The 20,540-nt window shown below is 42.9% G+C and overlaps 1 protein-coding gene across 1 annotated transcript in view; it reads right to left on the bottom strand.

Annotated features, from left to right (window-relative positions):
- Positions 1 to 20,115, bottom strand: part of LOC146204218 (alanine--tRNA ligase, cytoplasmic-like) — a 101,678-nt gene extending 81,563 nt beyond the window's left edge. The window contains 8 exon segments of the mRNA XM_084589161.1: positions 2,658 to 2,766; positions 4,009 to 4,154; positions 6,098 to 6,242; positions 9,543 to 9,734; positions 15,058 to 15,203; positions 17,733 to 17,921; positions 18,415 to 18,562; positions 19,993 to 20,115. Coding sequence (XP_084445287.1) covers positions 2,658 to 2,766; positions 4,009 to 4,154; positions 6,098 to 6,242; positions 9,543 to 9,734; positions 15,058 to 15,203; positions 17,733 to 17,921; positions 18,415 to 18,562; positions 19,993 to 20,042 — 1,125 coding nt within the window. The 5' untranslated portion in view covers positions 20,043 to 20,115.
- Positions 20,116 to 20,540: the final 425 nt, after the last annotated feature.

The raw sequence follows: 20,540 nt of genomic DNA, 5'->3' as shown, positions 1-20,540 counted from the left end.
TAATGTGATCTTTATCACCAAAAAGTGGCTGCAACGCCTTCCTAGATCACGAAACAGGTCGTCCAACAGGCACCGAGCATTAATAATACACCAATATAAAATGCCAAAAGATGGCAACGTCCACACTCCCCGCCTACCCACCCTGCCAAAAACAAGCCAACTCACTTTTCCTGTTACGATCAAGGGAAATGTAACCATTTAGCTTGTTGCCATTTGCAATTTTGTCTGGTGGCTATTGCATGTTGTTATCCACTTTTGTGCACTGCGCCTGACAACCGAGAACCTGAGCATGTGCCCGAGCACAGCAGCCATCTGAGCAGCGATTGTGAGTCTGAAGAGGACGCCTCAGCAATGCTGCTGCCAAAAATCCGAGAATGTTTTGATAGCGCACTGAAAGGTAAAGCCTTTGAAGGCTTTGTGTTAAAAGGAAGTGTTGCTGCTCTGCACAAGCGAGGTGCGAATGTTGCCTCCTTTTTTTTTATCATTTCACACAACACAAGAAGTGCTGTCGTAAGCACGGAGAATTTTTCAATGGTAGCATAAGCATGTATAGTGAAGTCCCATCGACCTAACTGAGTAAATCCAGGTGCATCATCTTATGCAAGGGTGCATTTGGATACCGACTTTTCAACTTTTTTCACTAAAAGCTTTTAAATATAAGGGGTGCGTCTTACACAAAAGTGCATGTTATACACCGGTAAATATGGTTTAATACATAAAACACAAACTGGGCATAACAACAAAAACATATTTTTGCTGAAAGTTCCTAATCAAAAATGGTATCAAACACAAAATTAAACCAAAGATGCAAAAACGCTTAGCAAATGGAGCCAATCCCAGATATATCAAACTTGAAAGAGATTGCGAAACTGTTTCGATGTGCAATTCATTATATAAAATATAGCAATGAATAATATGAATAATAATATCTGCAACCAGAAGTAAGAATCAGTTCAGTTCAGTTCAGTCGTGTCCGGCTCTTCGTGACCCTATGGACCATATCACGCCACGCTTTCCGGTCTCTCACTATCTTCCTAACATCACATAACTTCATCTGCAGCGCCTTGAGGATGCCATCTAAACGAGGATGCCATCTAACCATTCTCCGAAGACCCTCTACCTTTCCCGACATCAAATCTTTCTCCAGCAATTCCTTTCTTCTCATCAGATGACCAAAGTACATGAGCTTTAACTTTAGAATTTGACCCTCCAATGAGCAGTCAGGGCTTATGGTCGACAATATCGACTGATCTGATCTTCTGGCCATCCAAGGAACTCTCAAGAGTCTCCGCCAGCACCACAATTCAAACGCGTCAATTCTTCGGCGGTCAGCCTTCTTCACAGTCCAACTCTCGCATCTATACATCACAACTGGAAAGACCATAGCACGAGTTATACGGATCTTGGTTGGCAGTGTAATGTCTCTGCTCTTTACTAGGCGGTCAAGGCTAGCCATGGCTCTCTTTCCCAGAAGCAGGCGCCTCCTAATTTCATGGCTGCAGTCTCCTTCCGGGGTAATCTTGCAGCCCAAGAAGAGAAAATCTGTCACAGCTTCCACTTCTTGTCCCTTGATGCTCCAGGACTTGATAGGGCAAGACGCCATGATCTTTGTCTTTTTAATGTTCAGTTTAAGCCCCAAATTCTCACTCTCTTCTTGTACGCGCATCAGAAGTCTCTCGAGTTCCACTTCACTTTCTGCCATTAAAGTGGTATCACCTGCATATCTAAGGTTATTGATACATTTTCCAGCAATCTTCCCTCCAGCTGAAGACTCATCCAGACAGGCCTTCCTCATGATGCACTCAGCATATAGATTAAATAGGCAGGGCGACAGTATGCAGCCTTGTCTCACTCCTTTCTCAATCCGAAACCAATCAGTAAGACCGTGCCCAGTTCTGACTGTGGCCTCTTGCCCTTCATACAGGTTCCTGAGGAGACAGATGAGGTGAATTGGAGCTCCCACCTCTTGGAGAGCTTGCCACAATCTGCTGTGATCTACGCAGTCAAACGCTTTCGCATAATCAATAAAGCAGAAGTAGATGGGTTTCTAGAACTCTCTTGCTTTTTCCATGATCCAGCGAAGGTTGGCAATCTGGTCTCTAGTACGGTGCATTAAGCTTCTGAAATGCCTTCAGCGACAACATAAGTGAAGCAAGCGTGATGAGAGCAACCAGTAACCTTCGTAGGCTTCATCATATGATCAGGATAGTAGTAGGCACCGGCTTTACCTGAAAACAGATGCCCTGTGTAGAAAATGGCACCATCAGACGGAAATCTATCGCCACTCTCATGCCACATTCCTCATACCACACAATTTCATGATGTCTTCATGTGGATGGAGTTGCCAGTATGGAGGCCAAGGCCGCATTCAACAATTCTCCGATCTTTTGCAGAAAGTGAATTTTTTTCAAGTTCATGGATTTTTAGGACTGTTCGATTATTCAGATACTACAACCAATACAACTGCTGACTGAAAAATTAGTCAGCGGTTGTAATGGTTATCAAAATAATATTTCCTTGCCACAAGTGGGTTAGACCGTAGCACGAAAAATGTTGCCAAGCACAACGTGCATGCTTACCACAAGGCAATCTTACTGGTGATCACTGTGTTCATGCATTTAAATCTGGCTATTGGTCTCTGTGCAACAGAATCTTACCAGAATTTGAACGACGACTGGAACGAGGCTTGCAAATGTCCCTGGAGCTGCATTCATCTTCTCGGTGGCATAGCGCACAGCTCGCCTCAGAATTCTTCGAAGAACATACCTGACAAAAAGAAAAAGCCAGAAAAATAAAACAATTTCCACTACCAACAAGCATCCTAATATTACAGCATGTTCTATTCAAAAATATCGTGCAAGATATTGAGGTTGATTGGATCAGTATACAGGTGGCACTTATTCATTATTGGCAACAATGCAAAGGTTTCCGATAGCCATTAGAATGCAAAAATGTGGTGATCACTAGTCAATAAGTAACTCGACACTACAAAACCAACAGTGACACCACAGCATTGTTTAGAAGACAGTAAAAATTGGACTTCCCATAGATGGGCAGACCTAAGCAAGGGTCCATGATACCTTCACTAGTTCCCACAAAAGTCACATGCAGTGGCAGTTCCACAGAAGACATTTTCAAAACCGTGACTGCATTGTGATCCCCCTTCACGTAACCCCCCCTGTTCTACAATATTGTTACGCCCACAACATGACCACAGAGGTTTTCTGGCAGGTTTGACAGGCCAGGTTCACACAGCCAGCTGACAGCGACACAGGCACCACAAGACAAAGCCCAACAGAGTGCGCACACTTCGATTTCTTCTTCCTGTTTCTTGGCTCTGCTTGACACTTCTTCACCTCCGTAACAATATGTTGGCATGGGCATGGCGAACCTTTCATAGTAAATGCACTGAATGTCTTTTTTTAAGCGACACAAAATTATATAGCCTTGCTTTATACGTTAAGCAGTGGGTATTGTCCAGAATGAAAGAGGCTAGCGGAGGAGCTTTTGGCCATGCCTGTGTCCCCCCAGGGCACCCTGAATCTGAATTAAAGTGAAGGCATATCCACATAAAAATGCAAAGCAGTGTACAACTGCCTGAAATGATGATTTTGCCAATGGCACCAATGAAACATGAGTCAGCAGCAAGTGGTTCTCACATCATCCACTTTTTTGCCGAAGAGAGCAAATGATTTCCGTAATGCTCTCACAAGATTACACAAATCATTTGCAAATTCATTTCAGCATGATGTTACAGTGCCAATAGTAACTGGTAACAAGATCAGACCTTGTGTGATCAGCAGTGGCAAGTTCGGAAGTGCTTTCCCCTGTGACATCGGTGCAAAGCACATTTAGCCTAGCAACACCAAGCGAGTGTGGCACTGTCACCCTGTGGGCTTCACATAGCACAACAAGCACCCAATCTCGTAAGCAACACCATGGTGGCACAGCTGCTCAGCTGTTGTAGCAGACACAGGAACTGAAAACCTCCTTCTACATATCGCTCACCCACGACCAATGTTGTCTGGACGTCCACCATCCGAGAGCGCAATGGTCAAAGTGCGGCTATGGTCTGCCAACACACGGTACGCCATGTCAATGCCATCAACATCATCCTTGCCAACCTTCCCACTGTAAGGTCTCGCACCTGTAGCCTACAAGAAAGAACGACACACACTTATACCCAAAATTTATTCTCCTCAAGGTCACAACCCTCCGCTAGAAAAAGCATCTGTGGTAGAAAACAAACCCACGATCATCTGTCTGTATCCGCACAGCTGAACACTAAGAGCAGCATGTCACATTTAACCTTGCCACCTTCTGAAGCACCATAACCAAATGAACTGATAAAATAAAATCGACACTCAAGAAAAAGAAAAAAAAAAAAAAAGGCATAGACTTTTCCACCATAACGATTCTTGTACCATACACCATAGTCGGCTCCTCAGACTACATCTCATAAGACTGTGAAAGTTAAATTGTTGGTAAATTTCCCTGCTGTTAAATTTCAAAATTTTAATGATGATGCAACCTACTGTTTAACTTTCTCCGGCAACAAGTTCAAACTGCTTTGAACTTCAAAAGCAAATCCTTTTGTTGGATAAGCTTTTTAAAAGCTTATTCAACAAATACAAAAGCCCAAAAACTAAAACCAAGCATAGCAGTATCGGTACTGTGAAAATAAGTGCAACTACTCTTCTAAAATAACTTATCATATACTGCCGATTGTAGGTCGACCTTTTTTCCCCGAAATATGACCCCCTGAAGTTTGGGAGTAGACTTATATTCCGAATCAACCTATATGCGGAGTCATAAATTCGACCTATATGCAGGGTCAAGAATAGTTTTGGCCAAGCGGTGGGTTATACCACGTATTCAAGCATATTTTTTGTTGATCGATTCACTGGTCACTGACCATGGTCAATTTTAAAACAAATGACGTTTCGGGAGCGCTACGGCTCCCTTGTTCACAATGAACAACCGGCCGGACGTCCCGGTATTCAAGCATAATTCCATAATGCAGCAGAGCCCCGCTATAGTACACCTGAATACAGTAAATTGAAACTGAGGTCCCAGTTCATCTTCCACAGATGACTGCACATTTTTTTCCCCTTTATAGTAAGCAGATTGACCTCAGAGCAAAACATTCCTTTCTGCTTGGTCAAATCAGGAGTGCCAACCAGGCTCCAAGTCTGGTTCGGCATGCCTAGTAGGAGAACAGCGCCCCCAAAAGGCGAGCGCCAGTTTTGCCTGCTGACCATGGGAAACACGCAAAACCACTTTTACGGTGATGTGCTGCATGGCCAATGGGCACAAGTTGCCACCCTTTCTCCCGTTCAAGAGAAAAATGATTCTGATGAAGGAAAAGTTTCCACCCAAGTTATCGTGCCGGTGAACAAAAAGGACTTTTTTAACAATAAAACTGTCCTCGAGTGGTTTCGTCTAGTGTGGTGCAGGCGTCCCGGTGCATTGCTGAAGCCCTGCGGCATGCCCATCCTGGATTCTTTCCGAGGCCATAAACAGACATCTATTCTTCAGCTGCTAGACGTGGTGCTGAACAAGCCATTCAAAGACAGCATCGGCCCATTCTACAATGAATGGCTCCTGCAGGAAAACCCAAAGACACCAACTGGGCAGCTAAAGTGCGCTTCTCTGAGCTAAGTGGCACAGTGGGTAAACGATGCTTGGTAAGGACTGCCAACCAACATGGTCTCCGGGGCGTTTTCCACGTGGCGTCTCATCTCCACTTCCGATGACCAACAGCAGCAGTGGCTCAGGTGACTGCGATTGCGTCCTTCTCGCAAGTGACGACAAATAGTAAGAGGAGTTTCGTGTACAAATAAATATCTCTGAATGACTCAGTCTTTTCAAGAACTTATTGCAAGCTATGGCCGCATTGCGATTTAGTGTTGACCTATGTTCCGAGGTCAAACTTTTTATTTTCCTAAGAAGGTTTCACGGGTTGAGGGGCTGACTTATAATTGGCATTACTAGCAATAAACGGTACATGTTCTCATCAAGTGCACTCTCAAGCATCTTCGTTCCAAACGAATGGCTAAAGAAAAAAACTAAATGCAAAATTTAATAAGAATCATACCTTCTGGATAGCCTCGAAAATTGGAACAAAAACGTCTGTGTCATAGTTTGAAGGCTTGTCCTGAATGACTGACACCAGTCGTTCAAATCCCATGCCTGTATCGACATGCTGCTTTGGTAGCAGCCGCAATGTGCCATCAGTTTCCCTGGAACAAAGTTGAATCAAAAAGATGAGCCACCAAACATTTCCCACAATAGCAAAGCAACATGCTAATAAAATGTCACCCTTTTTTTTTTCTCTCTCTCTCTCTTCTGATCCAGTAATATATTACGTTTGAAACAAAGGTCAATTTTCAGAGGTGGGGATGCAGAAGCGGCAGTCACTTTTTTACTGAGCAAGAAATTTTCATGATAAAACCACAATACCTTTATTTTTTTCGAAGAGAAAAGTTCCAAGACAATAGGGCCACAGAAATTTTCATGATAAAACCACACTACCTTTCTTTTTTTCGAAGAGAAAAGTTCCAAGGCATTAGGGCCACAGAAATTTTCATGATAAAACCACACTATCTTTCTTTTTTTCGAAGAGAAAAGTTCCAAGGCAATAGGGCCACAGAAATTTTCATGATAAAACCACACTACCTTTCTTTTTTTCGAAGAGAAAAGTTCCAAGGCAATAGGGCCACATTACCCAACATCACCCTTTCTAAGACATGTCCACAAGTCCTGCCTCAACCCATGCGAGCTCAAGAAGAAACTAGTAAACATGCTGCAAGCTAACTGAACCTCACTGATACCAAGATGTTATGCAGGACACTGCCATCAAAGAAATGCTGGAAGTTTTTAAAGTTAACTAATGACAAAATGTTAACTCGATGCATTCCCCCCTACTTTAATCATTTTTAGAAAATTCAGCAACCGTGAGGCAATTAATTCTTGCTGAAGTTAATTTAAGGTCTGCCTTTTCCATGACCTGCCTTTTCCATGACGTGATTTCTGAGAGGAACACTGTATTTGTAATATTGCAAACATCAATAGCATATTACTGACCATTCCCTGCTTGAACAACAAATATAGACGCTTACATTAGGCTGGTTTTTTAAGAATTTCACAAATTCAATCATTGTTTCCAGTCACTATTTCAGCCATTTAATGCACATATAAAATGTTTTTCCAATATAATGTTTGACATTGTCATTATGTCAATGAGCCATCCTCTTTGATTGCGAGGAGAGTCCCAGTTTGTTTGCAGTCATGAAATAGCTCTACTTGGTATTTGAAAAAACAGCTTGCTGTGCCGGAGACAGGAATTAAGGAATGTAATGCAATCATCAACCCAACTTGCTAGAAAAACCATCAGGTTGGCCTTTTATTTAAAGGTAGTAGAGCAAATGAATGTGAATTGAAGTTCCTAAGCAGAGCAAGAATTCAACAGATGTAAAGGTTACACAGGTGCCAAAAAATGTTATTCAGATCAGCAGCCTTTTATACTTCATAAACACTGTGTAACACAACAAGCTTGAGCCAGTTTGACAAAAAACTAAGAGCTCTGAGTTGAATTGCTTGCACATTTCAAAACCACAATTATGCTTCTAAAACAGTACTCTATAATCATCTTTAGTAACAGGAACTACTTCTGTAATACATTGAGAAAGATTACACAAAGCCCCTTACATTTTCACTGAGTACACAAAGCACAAAGATGGGAAATACAGTCAAACCCACTTATAACAATACCGCTTTGAACAATATATCGGATATATAACAATAAATAACCGCGACACCGTCAGCTTTATAATGTATTCAGTGGTAAAATAAACCATATATAACAATGCTCTCGTGGTAGATTATCGGTTATAACAATTAAATAAGGTCACTAAGGCCCAACCCTAACAGAAAAAAGGACTCACAAATACAGTAAAACCTTGATGATTCAAACTAGCTAAATTCGAAATCCCAGATAATTCAAATAATTTCTGAGGTCATGTAACTTTTAATGTAAATTTAGCTGCACTTATGCCTCTAAAAACTTGGGGGAAAAAGAAGTCTTTGGCGCGTTTCTCTGTTTTGCGCTGCCGTCACCGCGGTTCACAGCGTATTTCTTAGCAGGGCACCAAGGTGCTGCTTAGCGATAACATCAAAGCATATTTATCTTTTAGCGATAGCTCCTGCAGTGGATGTGTGAATGGGGGGCGGGCTTGGCCGAGTGCCAGCCCCCCTAACAGGAGGGCCGGCAGTGCCTTGCTCTGCTCGTCCGGTTACGCAAGCCTGTTGGCTTTCAGTATGTTTGCTTTACCACGTTGCTACTGGGGTGGGCACGTCCACTGCCACAAAATCATTGGAGTGTGTGAAAGCAGCAAACACCTTCTTGAGCAAATGACGCTGAAAAGGCAGCGTCATGATCGCGGCTGACCACGTGCTTGTGGATTGACGGATGATGGAGGTACACCAAGTGTGTTCTCGCAAGGAAATTACTTGCCTGGGCCAGATTTTTTTTGCGGTGTTCAATTAATTTGAAAACCCGGTTAATTCGAACACTTTTCTCGGTTCCAATGACTTCAAATTAACGAGGTTTTACTGTACTGCAACCGTGCCGGCCAAACCACATCAAGAAGAACTAGGAATGATTAAGGCTAAATGATTAAGACTTCATTCGTGCTAAAATCTTTCACTCATATACTTGCAACAGTTAGACGCCTTGTAAAGAGACGTCAACAAGATTGCCGTGAGGCAGTTAAAGTTCAAATGATTATGGGTTTCTGCCTGGGAATAAGTAAAAAGTGTGAGCCACTTTCCCCTCATTAAAGTTTCTTGAGTTTGTGATGTTTTCTTTGTTGTTTTTTTTTTGCTTAACTCTGTTAGTATAACAATTATCGGTTATAGCAGTGGTATTTTCATGGCGCCTCAATAAGTGGGTTTGACTGTATAGGTCAATAAGACTTAAGCTTACGACAGCATAAATGTTAGCATTTCAGCTGGTTTTCACAGTAATATAGGCCTGCTATTGGCTTATTTTTATCCATCAAGCCTCTAATAAAAAGGTTAATGTAGTAATGATTAAATCAGCCTTACAGTCAGCAAGTTAATAAAATATTCTACACTAACTTTTAATTAAAAATAATAGCTTCCAGCTCTCATCACATCTTCCTTTCAATCCAAATCATGAGCATTCGCTTCGAATAGTACAAAACAGAATCCTATCCCATGAAGTAATGTTACATATAGACATTGTCACTACTCGGAAGTTTATGCAAATTAAGCCAATAATCTTTCTTACAGCGGTATATATTCAAGGTTTCTCAGTCCCCTGCGGGGAAGGAGGTATCAGTGGCAAACAGATTAGCGACAAGCGCCATGATGAAATACAAATCCCTATTTAATAAGCATACCATTTCATATACACATATCCAAAACAGAGAAAAAAAATTAAGCAATAATATATCGATCCACTTGCAAGACTGGCCAACTTTCATATCAGTTAGCCCTGTTATACAGTGGCTGCTAACCTGTTGTACTGTATGAACACAAGGTTCCAGATTTCCAGGACGTCCGGAACATCAGCATTCACAAGATGAGCAGCATCGCGACCACCAATGCGGTCATAGTGTATTTCAGAGCACGGACCACAAGGGCCGGTTTCACCCATCTCCCAGAAATTATCCTTCATACTCCCAGGCAAAATGCGGTCCTCAGGAATACTGAAATAAAGAGAATGGTTACGTGTTAAGAAGCACAATAATAATAATAATAATACTCTCAGTTTTTCATTCCTTTACTGCAGAATACCATACATTCAAGTGGGGCTGCAGCAAAACAGACCACTCTCGTAACTTTAATGCGAAATTCCTTGCCTCATGAATCATTAGGGCGTGTTACCACGAGCCATGGACAGGATATGTTAGAGCGTGTCCACATTCTGCTGTCAATCATTAATAGAAAAATAATCATGCCAGAACTCGAACCACCGATCTTTCATGCTTCTGCATCTCAGCTGAGTGCACAACCCACTACTTTATGCCAACTTCATGCGATGTGTCCATAATTCACCTCATCTATCGTAAGGACACTGGAGGATGTTGAAGGAAAAAAAAAAAGGATAAGACTGATAACAGAAGTAAATAAGCAAGTAAAAAATAACAAAAGTAACAATTAGAAAATAAACGAAATAAGGAACATAAAATGAAAAATAACAATGATAAAATGTAAAGTAAGTGAAATAAAGTAAAAGTGAACTTGCGCTGCAGATATCGGAAATGCAACGAAAGAAAGGATGAGCTCGTAATGGAACTAGGCCCAGAAATCACACCGCTTTCTCATTTCTGCATGTAGGGGGGATGCCGCGACGCCACAGCCAAGTTGTCATCAGCAGTGACAAAACCTAGAATGTAACACTGACAAGCGCCAGCTGACGCAGTGCAAGGCTAGCGTGCTTCCAATCGTCCTTCACGGCAACTTTGGAATGGATGTCTTCAATAGGCACATCTATCTTCTGCTAGCATCCAAGATCGTTGACAAGCTAGGTATAACAGTGAAGCCCTCGGCAGCATGCACTTTTTGCACCCACTCCCGACCGTCCTAAATTACTTTCGTTGCAAGCGAAAGTGCTTTGAGATTCTGCGTTGTCGTTTTGTGCGACAGAGTCAATGAACTAGTGAAGTGCAATGCACGCACACAGGTCAGTCGGAGTAGCAGGGTCACAGCAGGGGCATGTCAAGGCAATGGTGATCACATGCCCGTCAGCTGTTGGTGCTAGCTTTTGTTGCTACCCGTAGATGGTTCGCCATGCGAATGCATGAACGATTTAAACACACTTCTGCACTGGGCGATTTTTAAAATGATTGAAACACAACATTTCTTGAAGCTTTTTGCAACTCCTGTACACATTTTTGTCACTTGAATGCAAAAAAAAAAAAAAGAATGTCTCCTTATGGAGCATCAAATTTGAAATTTTTTGTTTCGAAATACAGACAGAACTCCCATAAAAGTAAAGCATAGACCAAGGCATATTCGTCAAGAGCGAGGTTCGATTGTAGCAAGATACCAATTTACCTTTTCATATATGACATACATATAAACCCCATGCTTTTCCAAATCCACATGAACATCCACTGTTCACACAGTGTTAATCTTTGCCGCCCTTTAAGTTGTATTTTTTGTGAAGCTAATGCCACTCAGCAAGAGCTGAGTGCTTTGTAGTCAATTTAACATCCTTTTCGTACATAAGCACACGTATTAAATACCATGTATAAAAACAAAAAAATGCCTTGCATGGACTTGTCAGCAGTGTGTCTGTTTACAACCCATGGGTTGGAATCTCGTCGAAAAGTTCACTAGAAAGATACAACTGCACACTCGGTGATCATTTTGTTTTCAGAGTATTTATTCAAATGACCACCACTACGCCACAGGTTATTCGATTTTCAATCGTCGCCGCTCTCACTGCTACCATCCAATGATTGTCGTCCTCGGAACCATCCAAGCTGTTACTGATGGCACACTTTTTGATGCTCTTACGTACCAAATCAGCCGGTATCACTTTCCACGCATCTGCAATCCACTGGCAGCGCAGTGGAACATCAGACCTCCGCACACGTCCCGTCAGTGTGAGGGCGTAAAGGCTGTTGGCCATCCACTGGGCATATAGCCACTATAAATTAGTCTTCGGAACACGAAACGCTCGCCTGTCCCGGTTCTTTGTTTCAAGACTCTTTTTTCTTCTTCCAGTCGCGAATGCACGACTCGTCGATGTCTTGTTGTTTTGCTACAGCTCTGTTGATGATTTCCTTGGCAGTCGCTATAATCTTTAGCTTCTCTTTCGCTGTGGAAGACTGCCATCGAGTCACACTGATGGCGCCAAAACAAAGCAGACCAATAGTGCAAACGGGGTGCAAACGACAAAAGGCCCAACAACCACTGGGTGAACAAACCGCCATCAGGTAGGCGCACTAAACTTTAACTCAAGACGATTCACTAAAACAAGACAAGACTGGTACATGCGCAAACTTTCAACTGTTTATTACATATACAAACCGTGAGCAATGGCATAGAAAATAAACAGATTATATGCTATGGATGTGGGTTTGGCTTTGCCTTTTGTTGGTTCCTTATCGGCTTGACAAGCGGTCACGACGATCGGGATAGTAGACTACACGTGGAGCCCATGCATTGCCATGCAGCTGGCCAACCCCCAGGAAAAAATTCACAGATCATCTGCACCCCCGCTTTCTAAACGCATCTTTGTTTTTTAAATTTTAGTGCAGGTTATATGCGAGTAAATACGGTATGTCGCATTTTAATCCCTTTCATACCACGCACAGCATCACATTTAAAGTGAGCGTTACAGCATGTTAGAAATTCCCGCACAAGGTCATGTGGCTATGATGTCACGGCTCCGTCGACCAATAAAAATTTTTCACTCTCAGCCAATGCCGTAGGCTCTTCTGCAACACAGGATCCTTAAAAGGCCACCCACATGGAGCGAACTTTCTCTGCGAACTTCACACAGCGCAGCGGAACACCGACCCATCGTCGCCTTGCCGTACCACATGCAGCGAAAAACTGGCGGCTGCCGGCGTCGGCGCCAGAGTGAGAAAGCGCACGAGCTGGTCAGCTTCAACAACGCATTTTTCACACTAAATGACATTTCAAGAGCAACACGAAAAATAGGCAGCGTCTAAAATAGCACCAGTTGAGTTTCCCCTTCAGGTGGCCAAGTGAGGAAACACTTGATGATATGGATGTTGTTATTAAATTTAAGATTCAAGAATCTCGCAACAATCACGTTACTTGATGGCACGGCAGAAAGATTAACTATTTATTTACATATAAATAAAACAAGAAGACACAAGCAAGGAGAAAACTATTTACATGACTGACCCGTTGGTCGGACGAAATCAGTCCCGGTTTAATCCAGCGCGCTTACTTTTAAGCCATCTGTCTTCGCCCTTGGCGGGGACAGCAACCAATAACCAATAAGGCAACTTTTCTAACCAATCAGACTGGGAAAAGGATATTAACTAAGAACACTTGGGAAAGGAGAGGTCCCAAGCAAACATACGAACGGCACCAACGTCACCACACTCCGAACCTCTGCTTTCCCTTGTTTTCTTTCGCAGACGTGCATGCACAACGTACGCCGCGTGAACAGCTGAAGTTCTTTATAAAAAAAAACAGACAGCTGTCACTGAGGAGCCAAATGCCACGTGGAAACTCCGAATTGAGCAAGCGCTTCTTCTGAGCCTCTGTGGCTCAATGACCCATTGCGCTTCATCACACACCGGTCAGCCACCGCACACCTACTACCCCACAAAGGCTGCATGCACACGAGCAGAGGGAAAGACACACACGTAGCAATACGAGAATACATACAAAAGAAAACGTCCACTGGTCCCCGATATGACATTCAACACTGAACACTGCACAAAGATAACGAGCACTCTGCGGCGGCAGGTGACGCCGGCAACAACATAGCTGCCATCGCGTTTCCGTCGTGCATCCGCGGTTCCACATAGTCGCCGTGACCGAGGACAGGTGCACATCTCAAAGTATCTGTCTCGGTTCGTACACTCTGTACGCGAAACCGAATGACGCGAAAGTTCACCGAACTTCACAGCGCCCAACAGCACTTGTATTATAGCCTCCGAGTATGTCAGACGCCGTGGCAAGGGCGTACTGCAGGCGTGTCTCTCTAAAGCAGTGTTTGACCAAGTGTTGTTGAACGGAACGTCGAAAAAGGTCCTGCTTCAGCTGTATCATTAGAGAAGGCAAAATCGCAGCACTTACAGTACCTTATAAAGCAACCTTACCAAAGCGGTGCCGCCCGCTAGCGTGGCAGACGACAGTCCTCTAGCCATGCGCTGCTCCCTAGTCGTTGCTAGGCCTATTTTGTTTTGCATCGATGGTACATGAAACGGTGCTATGAAATTCCTTCATGCTACAGTAAATGGTCTACTCATAGGACTGCCTAAATCTCAATCCCATCCTCTAATAATAAAAGCAAAATATGATTAATTTCAGCTGCACGTTTTAGCGGAGGTGTCATGCAAGCAGACCAGAGCAGCCGCGTCGCAACGGCGGCAGCTGGCTGTAAGCAGAAACTTGCTTGCATCGTAGCTGTCACTTCTATACCAGCCACCCGGTACGACTCGGCAATCCTCAATAAGGATTTAATATTGACATTCGGCGTATCATTTACGGGAACAACAAAATTAAGCACACAAAGTTTTTCGCATCATCGCCGCGCAAGACTCGGAGCTGCAGCTGGCACGAAGCATCGCACGATGGTCGCGCACAGGAGTGACCGTGTGCCTGGCCGCCGGCGAAAATATCTGGCTCGGCCTCATCAGCGGCGAATTGCTGCTGGTGGCCAGCGAACTGCCGCTGGGCAACAGTTCGCAAGGTTTGCCGCGGGAAAATCACTCCGTGCGGGTCGGCGTTAAGGCCATCACATTTAAGATAGTTGTGTAGTCTTCGGTTTTGACTCAATTCCAGAACTATACCTGTGATTAGCAGCCAGAATGCAGTAGAACTGTGGATTTATATCTAAAGGGGCCCTGAAGAGATTCATGGTCATATTTTAATGTAACAAATCAGCAAAGATGGTCTTTGTGAATACTTGTGTCAAATTTAAAAGCTCCGGGTGGACCCTATAACTTATAATTTTTTTTAAACTATTCCTGGCGACAACTCGCAGCCTTAGAAAGATACCTCTCCATGCATTCTCAGCCGCCCCCTACACATTGGCGTCAACTGTGCTCTTTAGGCATTCCCAAAAGACACAGCTGCGACAAGGTGTGGAGGGGTACCATTACAACCTGTTTTCGTTGTGTTTTTTGCATGCCAGTGTGCGCTGAGCTGGAGGGAACAAGGGGTGTAAATTTTTACTGCCAACATCTTCAGCATTAGTGAAGATAGTTAAAAAATTTTTGCACTGTGGAGACAAATGATGGAGTACCGATTATTTCTAGTTTTAGTAAATAGCCTTTCATGGTCCCTTAAAGACTTCCTTGTAAACACATTTACCCCAGTTTTTTCCAGATGTCTTTGCACTCCAAGTCTGGCTCCAAGCCAGCTGCTTCATTGCCTCCAAAGTAGGTGACATAGAGGCGATCTGGCTGCAGCTTGAACACTTCAGTGAGCAACTCCCACGCCCAGGCACAAATTTCCTTCTGCAAGGAAAAAAAGATGGCCATTAATATAAATGCCTGGAACACAAATAGGGAGACACAAAACTAATCAGGTTAGTTGCTCACTTCACTGACCCGATGTGAGAATAGCCAGCAAAGCAACTGGCATATAACCACCCCTAAAAGAAGTTGAATCATGGTGTGTAGCAACATAGTCTATTTAAGTTCCCCAAATATATACAGCCAAATTCCGTGACCATTAAAGAGGCGGGAAAACATAGTGGCCGAATTGCAATATACAAGGTCCATTCAAGGTACTATTTCCAGAAGCTGCAAACACTGCAGTGAAAACAGATTTGCTCTTCTTGTTTGAGTGAGTTCACTTCTTCCCGAAGGAAATATAGCTTCAAACTGTGACTAAGGGAGCAATTATTACTTCTGACTATTGGCTCCTTTAATGTGTTTTTCTCTTCCAGTTTTTTAATGGGAGGACATCCTTTAATACATTTTTTCCATGCATCTGAAGTTTCGACTAGACACATGCGAATGACGTTTTCAATTTTGAAACCTATTAAAGTAACAAATATTTTATTTGCTGCAAATACAACTGAATATTGCCAAATAATTTAAAAACCAAAACAGACAGTGTAAATTACGAGACAAATTCACTTCACAAAGTGCAGCAAGAAAAAAAAAGAAAGAAGACATGTATTTAATATGAATATTTTATTTAACCTTCTCATCATTTACTCCTAACGCCTACAGGGTATCCCATAATAAGGCTGAAGAAGCTATGTAGATTAAATAGGTACAACTTATACAATGCTGTGTTCAGCAAAAAAATTTATGACAGCATGACTTAAAACTTACATGGCAAGTGAGCTGCTGAATGTTGTCATAAAATGTAAGCTGCCCAATATTTTCTGCAAGTGAATGCTCTCCTCATCAAAGTTGAAAAGCAGAAAAGGCATTTTTTCTGCTATTGTCTATATATCCTCTGACCGATGTCAGCACCTCAGAGACATAGCATAACACATTGGTGAGAAATACAAGATGACACACCAAATCGATGAAATGCAGTATTCTGGCCTACCACATGAGTAAGTCCTTTAGCGAGATAAACCCTTCCACTATCCCTTGTGACCTACAACTCCATGGAATGGCACTCCAAATGTAGTGATCATGACGGGACCTGGCCCACTTATCCTTTTAACCCTTTCGCTGCCGGACGTTTCTGGCCTTGACACACCCCACTGTCGGCATGGTTCTGAGACTATCAGGGATCGAACATAACTTATTTTTGATTATGAACATGACACAAATAGCACAGTCAATGAAAAATGCGCATATTAGTGTTCTCAGAATCATAAACCATGGGGATGTTTCAGTGTCAGAACCCCCTACCCACTCGAAATTTTAAATAGTGCCCTGCATCCGCCGACACCTTTCGGACTTCTTTGTCGATCGACAGGGTATTACACCCCTGAAAAATATTTCCAGTTACGCCACTAGAATCTGAGCTTAGCTCATATTCAGAATCACATGAGCCACTGCTCTAGTCCACAGTAAAAGGTCCCGCACAGCCGCTATCGGAAAGCAATCGCATGCATGTAGGGAGCACTCTGACTGGCCCGCACAACGCATACAAGTGGCAAGTTGTGAAAAAGTATGCCAAAGAGATAAAAAGAGAAAACAAAAACCTTGTTTGCTGTTCATAGTGGCGAGTGAGCAGCAGCAGACACCCCAACAAAATACAAAAGAACCTGCAAAGCTGCAGCAGATGGAATTACAGCCTTCCTACCCCAAGTCCCATGCATGCATAGTCGCTCCGCATGGGAAAGTAACGCATGCGGAGCGACCTTGCGCTCTTGAAAGGTGTGCGCAGTCACTCTGAACTCTAATATACAAAGTCCAACGGCACGAGGTTAAAATATGAGCTTCTTAAATTATTCAAGTGACAAGTCCAAGCATGCCAGCGTTGAGCTACGGCTAAATTTTTGAACACAAAGTAGAGAACATATGGGTACGTCGGTGACACTGCGGGGGCGAAACACAAAAATGCAATGGTTGTCAGCGACAGTAAAAAAGGTTAATATTGGTTTCACCACACTGCAATCACAAGCCATTATTGGCCTATAAACTATCACCTTTCAGTTAAAAATCAGCGCAGCAATTTCTAGCAGCTTTTTTCTCTCAGGACTCAAAAAAAAAAAGAGTCCAACTGATCTGAGCTCTTATAACTGTAAGTTTGTTAGAATCATTCCCACAAGCTTTAATGATTCACAATAGTGATGACAATGTGCAATGACATTTTGCTTACTTTCACATGAGACAGACAGCTCCAGTTTGAACTTCTGAGAAGTTACCTTATGCCACAAAAATACTTTACGTTGATCACATGCCTCAGCCTGAACTTAATGAGGAGTGTGGCAACCAGCAAGGAACCAATCAATATATACAGCGCTCACTTGGCATGGCACCCAATAGCTCCCAGATTTTTTCAAGTATACAAAATTTCCCAGAGAATTCCAGGTTTTTCAGATCACTAAGCACCCTAAATAAAAGCCTTACCTTGAAAAAGTCACCAAAGGACCAGTTGCCCAACATCTCAAAGAAAGTATGGTGGTAGACATCCTTCCCCACATCATCCAAATCATTGTGCTTCCCACCAGCACGAATGCACTTCTGTGTATCTACCACACGCTTGTACCTGCCAGCTTCACTGTTGGGGTCGACTGTCCCCAGGAAGATGGGCTTGAACTGTTTTATGTAGAAAGCAAATGCAAAAGTAACAAGAATGTTAGGAAGTGTAACACACCTTGTTTGGTTGCCACACTAGGGCAACTGTGGTAAGATACATTTAAAAGCTAAGCCCATTTCACTGAGCCTATTTCATTGGACACAGTAAACAGAAATACAGCTGTGAACACAGAAAGTTGCATTACTGCAAACTAGAACAAAATACGGAAACTCGTCCATCTGAAATATAAGTGCACACACCGATATCTGTGATACGACCAAAGAAAGATTAGGTTTGTAGTCCAGAGACACATTTTGTAAACCACAAGAAATCATAAAATATGACATCAGACCTATGAAAAGCAGAACAGAATATCAAAACTGCTAGTAATGTACTCTTCCTCCTGAACAGTTTTCCTTCCAGAACTGTTTCAAAGTTATATACAAAGCAACTGCCTACAACAATACAAGAGCAACCCACATACCCTAGGAATATTTAAAGAAAAGACCTCACCTGATTCATGCCAGCATTTGTGAAAAGAAGTGTGGGGTCATCATGAGGAATCACTGATGATGACTTAACATACACATGGTCATACTTTTGGACAAAGAAGTCCATAAACTTCTGTCGTATTTCGGCTGCGGATGTCATCGCGACAGTTCTGCAAAGAAACAAAAATTAAGTTTTCTTAGGCTTAAGTTCATTTCATGGAACCTTATATCAATTCTTCAAATGCAATAATCAGAATCTAAGAGAAGCCAAAGCACAGAAAAGCTTGACTGACGCTCACGACCAAACATTCATTTAGGATGAAGTAAGCACAATGTAACTATGTGCGATAAACTTGGGAGTTAGAAACAACCTCCTGAATATGTGTCAGTTTGTGTTTCCATAATTAAACACTTCTGCCAAAAATACTAACTGTACATTGTCCCTGCTAGAAAATACCTCAAGAACACCTAACTTCAAACAGTCAAAACGTTATAGTCTGATCCGTCTAAGCGTCCCCTCGAATACGTCTGATGCGACAAAGAAATCTTATTGTGAGCCCATGGATGGTGACAGAAAACGAAACTACATACGCGCGATATATAATATATATCCAGCGTGCTTAACAAAACAGGCGAAAGCTGCAAATAAAATGAAAACAACCTGAGCTAGAGTATTCGTTTGACGTGTTTTGTCTGAAAAGAGGCAAGAAACTCCGTTTGTAACGGAGGAAGATAATGACACACGCTTATAAAGGCAGGATGGTAACTTTCTTGAGAGGAAGTACTTTTACCATCCCATTAGTGTGGGTGTCAAAGAAAAAAATTAATATTATATCTTGTAGGTCATGCAAATAAAAAAAGCGGCAGCAATAATCGCTGACCATGTAAAGACTTCTATTCAAGTGGCTACATTCGCATATGCCAGCTTGGCAGACACGCCGGCACACGATGGCATGATAGTGTCTCGGAGAGAAGACCGGTTCTAATGTGAACTTCAAGGTAACCCAATTTGAAACTCCGCGATTGCATCACTCACAACAGCTCAAAATCGAAAACAATGCCAAGCTTGCAGAGAGAAACTAAAAAGACCAGTCCTTACACATTTAACATTACCCCTCTCAAAATGTTTGCGAGTAGAGTGAAGAGAACAGGGCAAAAAAACTGCACGACGACGGTGCCTGCCCTACGGTAAAAAGTGCATTATGTGCCAAATTTCTGACAACAAAAACATGCTTCGACTTTTCAGCGGTCAAAACACGACAATAAACTTGGCATTTTAGATCAAGCAGCTCTTCTTTCAGCTGTAAAGTTACCATACGTTTATCCATGCGGCAAAGGAAAGTTGCAAGAACGGAGCTAATGCCACGGTGATCCAACCAATAAAAAACCCATAAAAGTTTCCGCAACATACCCCTCGCGTAGGCGATGCGGATTCACAGTAAACCACACAACACGTGCCTATGACAGAAAGCGAACGACAGCACGAGCAGCTTGAGTTACAGCTAGACAGACAGCCAGATCCGCGTGTTGTGTTGATGATGCAACCATGCAACTAGTGCGAGAAGGCGAGAGGCGAGAGCAGAGAGAGCACCGTGCGTACCGCTCGATGGCGCCACCGGTGCACTCGGTCGCTCGGTGCCATGGAGCCATGTTAATACTCTATGCATGGAGCCATGGAGGTTCTTCCTCCATGCATGGAGCTCAGCTCGGTGCGCTCGCTCGAACCACCGTGGCTCGGAGGGCTTTAGCTCTAATAGCGTCACTCAGTAGTGTGGCCTCCGAGAATGTACTCTTTACATCTCGGAGGCTGTTTAACCACAACCCATGACGACCGCTGCACACATTTGTTTTACTTTTGTTTCTGGGCGCGAAATTCACGAGGATTGCAGATGCTCAATCACCTGCACATTTGTTTTTTCCTCAACCAACCATAATGAAGCTCACAAACCAGCGGAAACCACCAGATGAGTCTTTTTTTTTTTACATACTTTTTTTTCTCCCAACCTTCCGACACCGCGATAACTCGACGCAAAGTACAGAAAGCATCAGATATAACCATATATAACTACAATAAATTTTCATTTCCTCCTTTCGTACAGTATAGGGGGTATTCACGTGACGTCACAGCTGACGTCAGTATGCAGTCGA

Source organism: Amblyomma maculatum, chromosome 1 (genome assembly GCF_055883805.1).
Source record: "Amblyomma maculatum isolate TAMU_Amacu chromosome 1, ASM5588380v1, whole genome shotgun sequence".
Classification (NCBI taxonomy): Eukaryota; Metazoa; Arthropoda; class Arachnida; order Ixodida; family Ixodidae; genus Amblyomma; species Amblyomma maculatum.
Note: the sequence above shows the minus strand (reverse complement) of the source record. Positions and strands in the feature narration are given on the sequence as shown.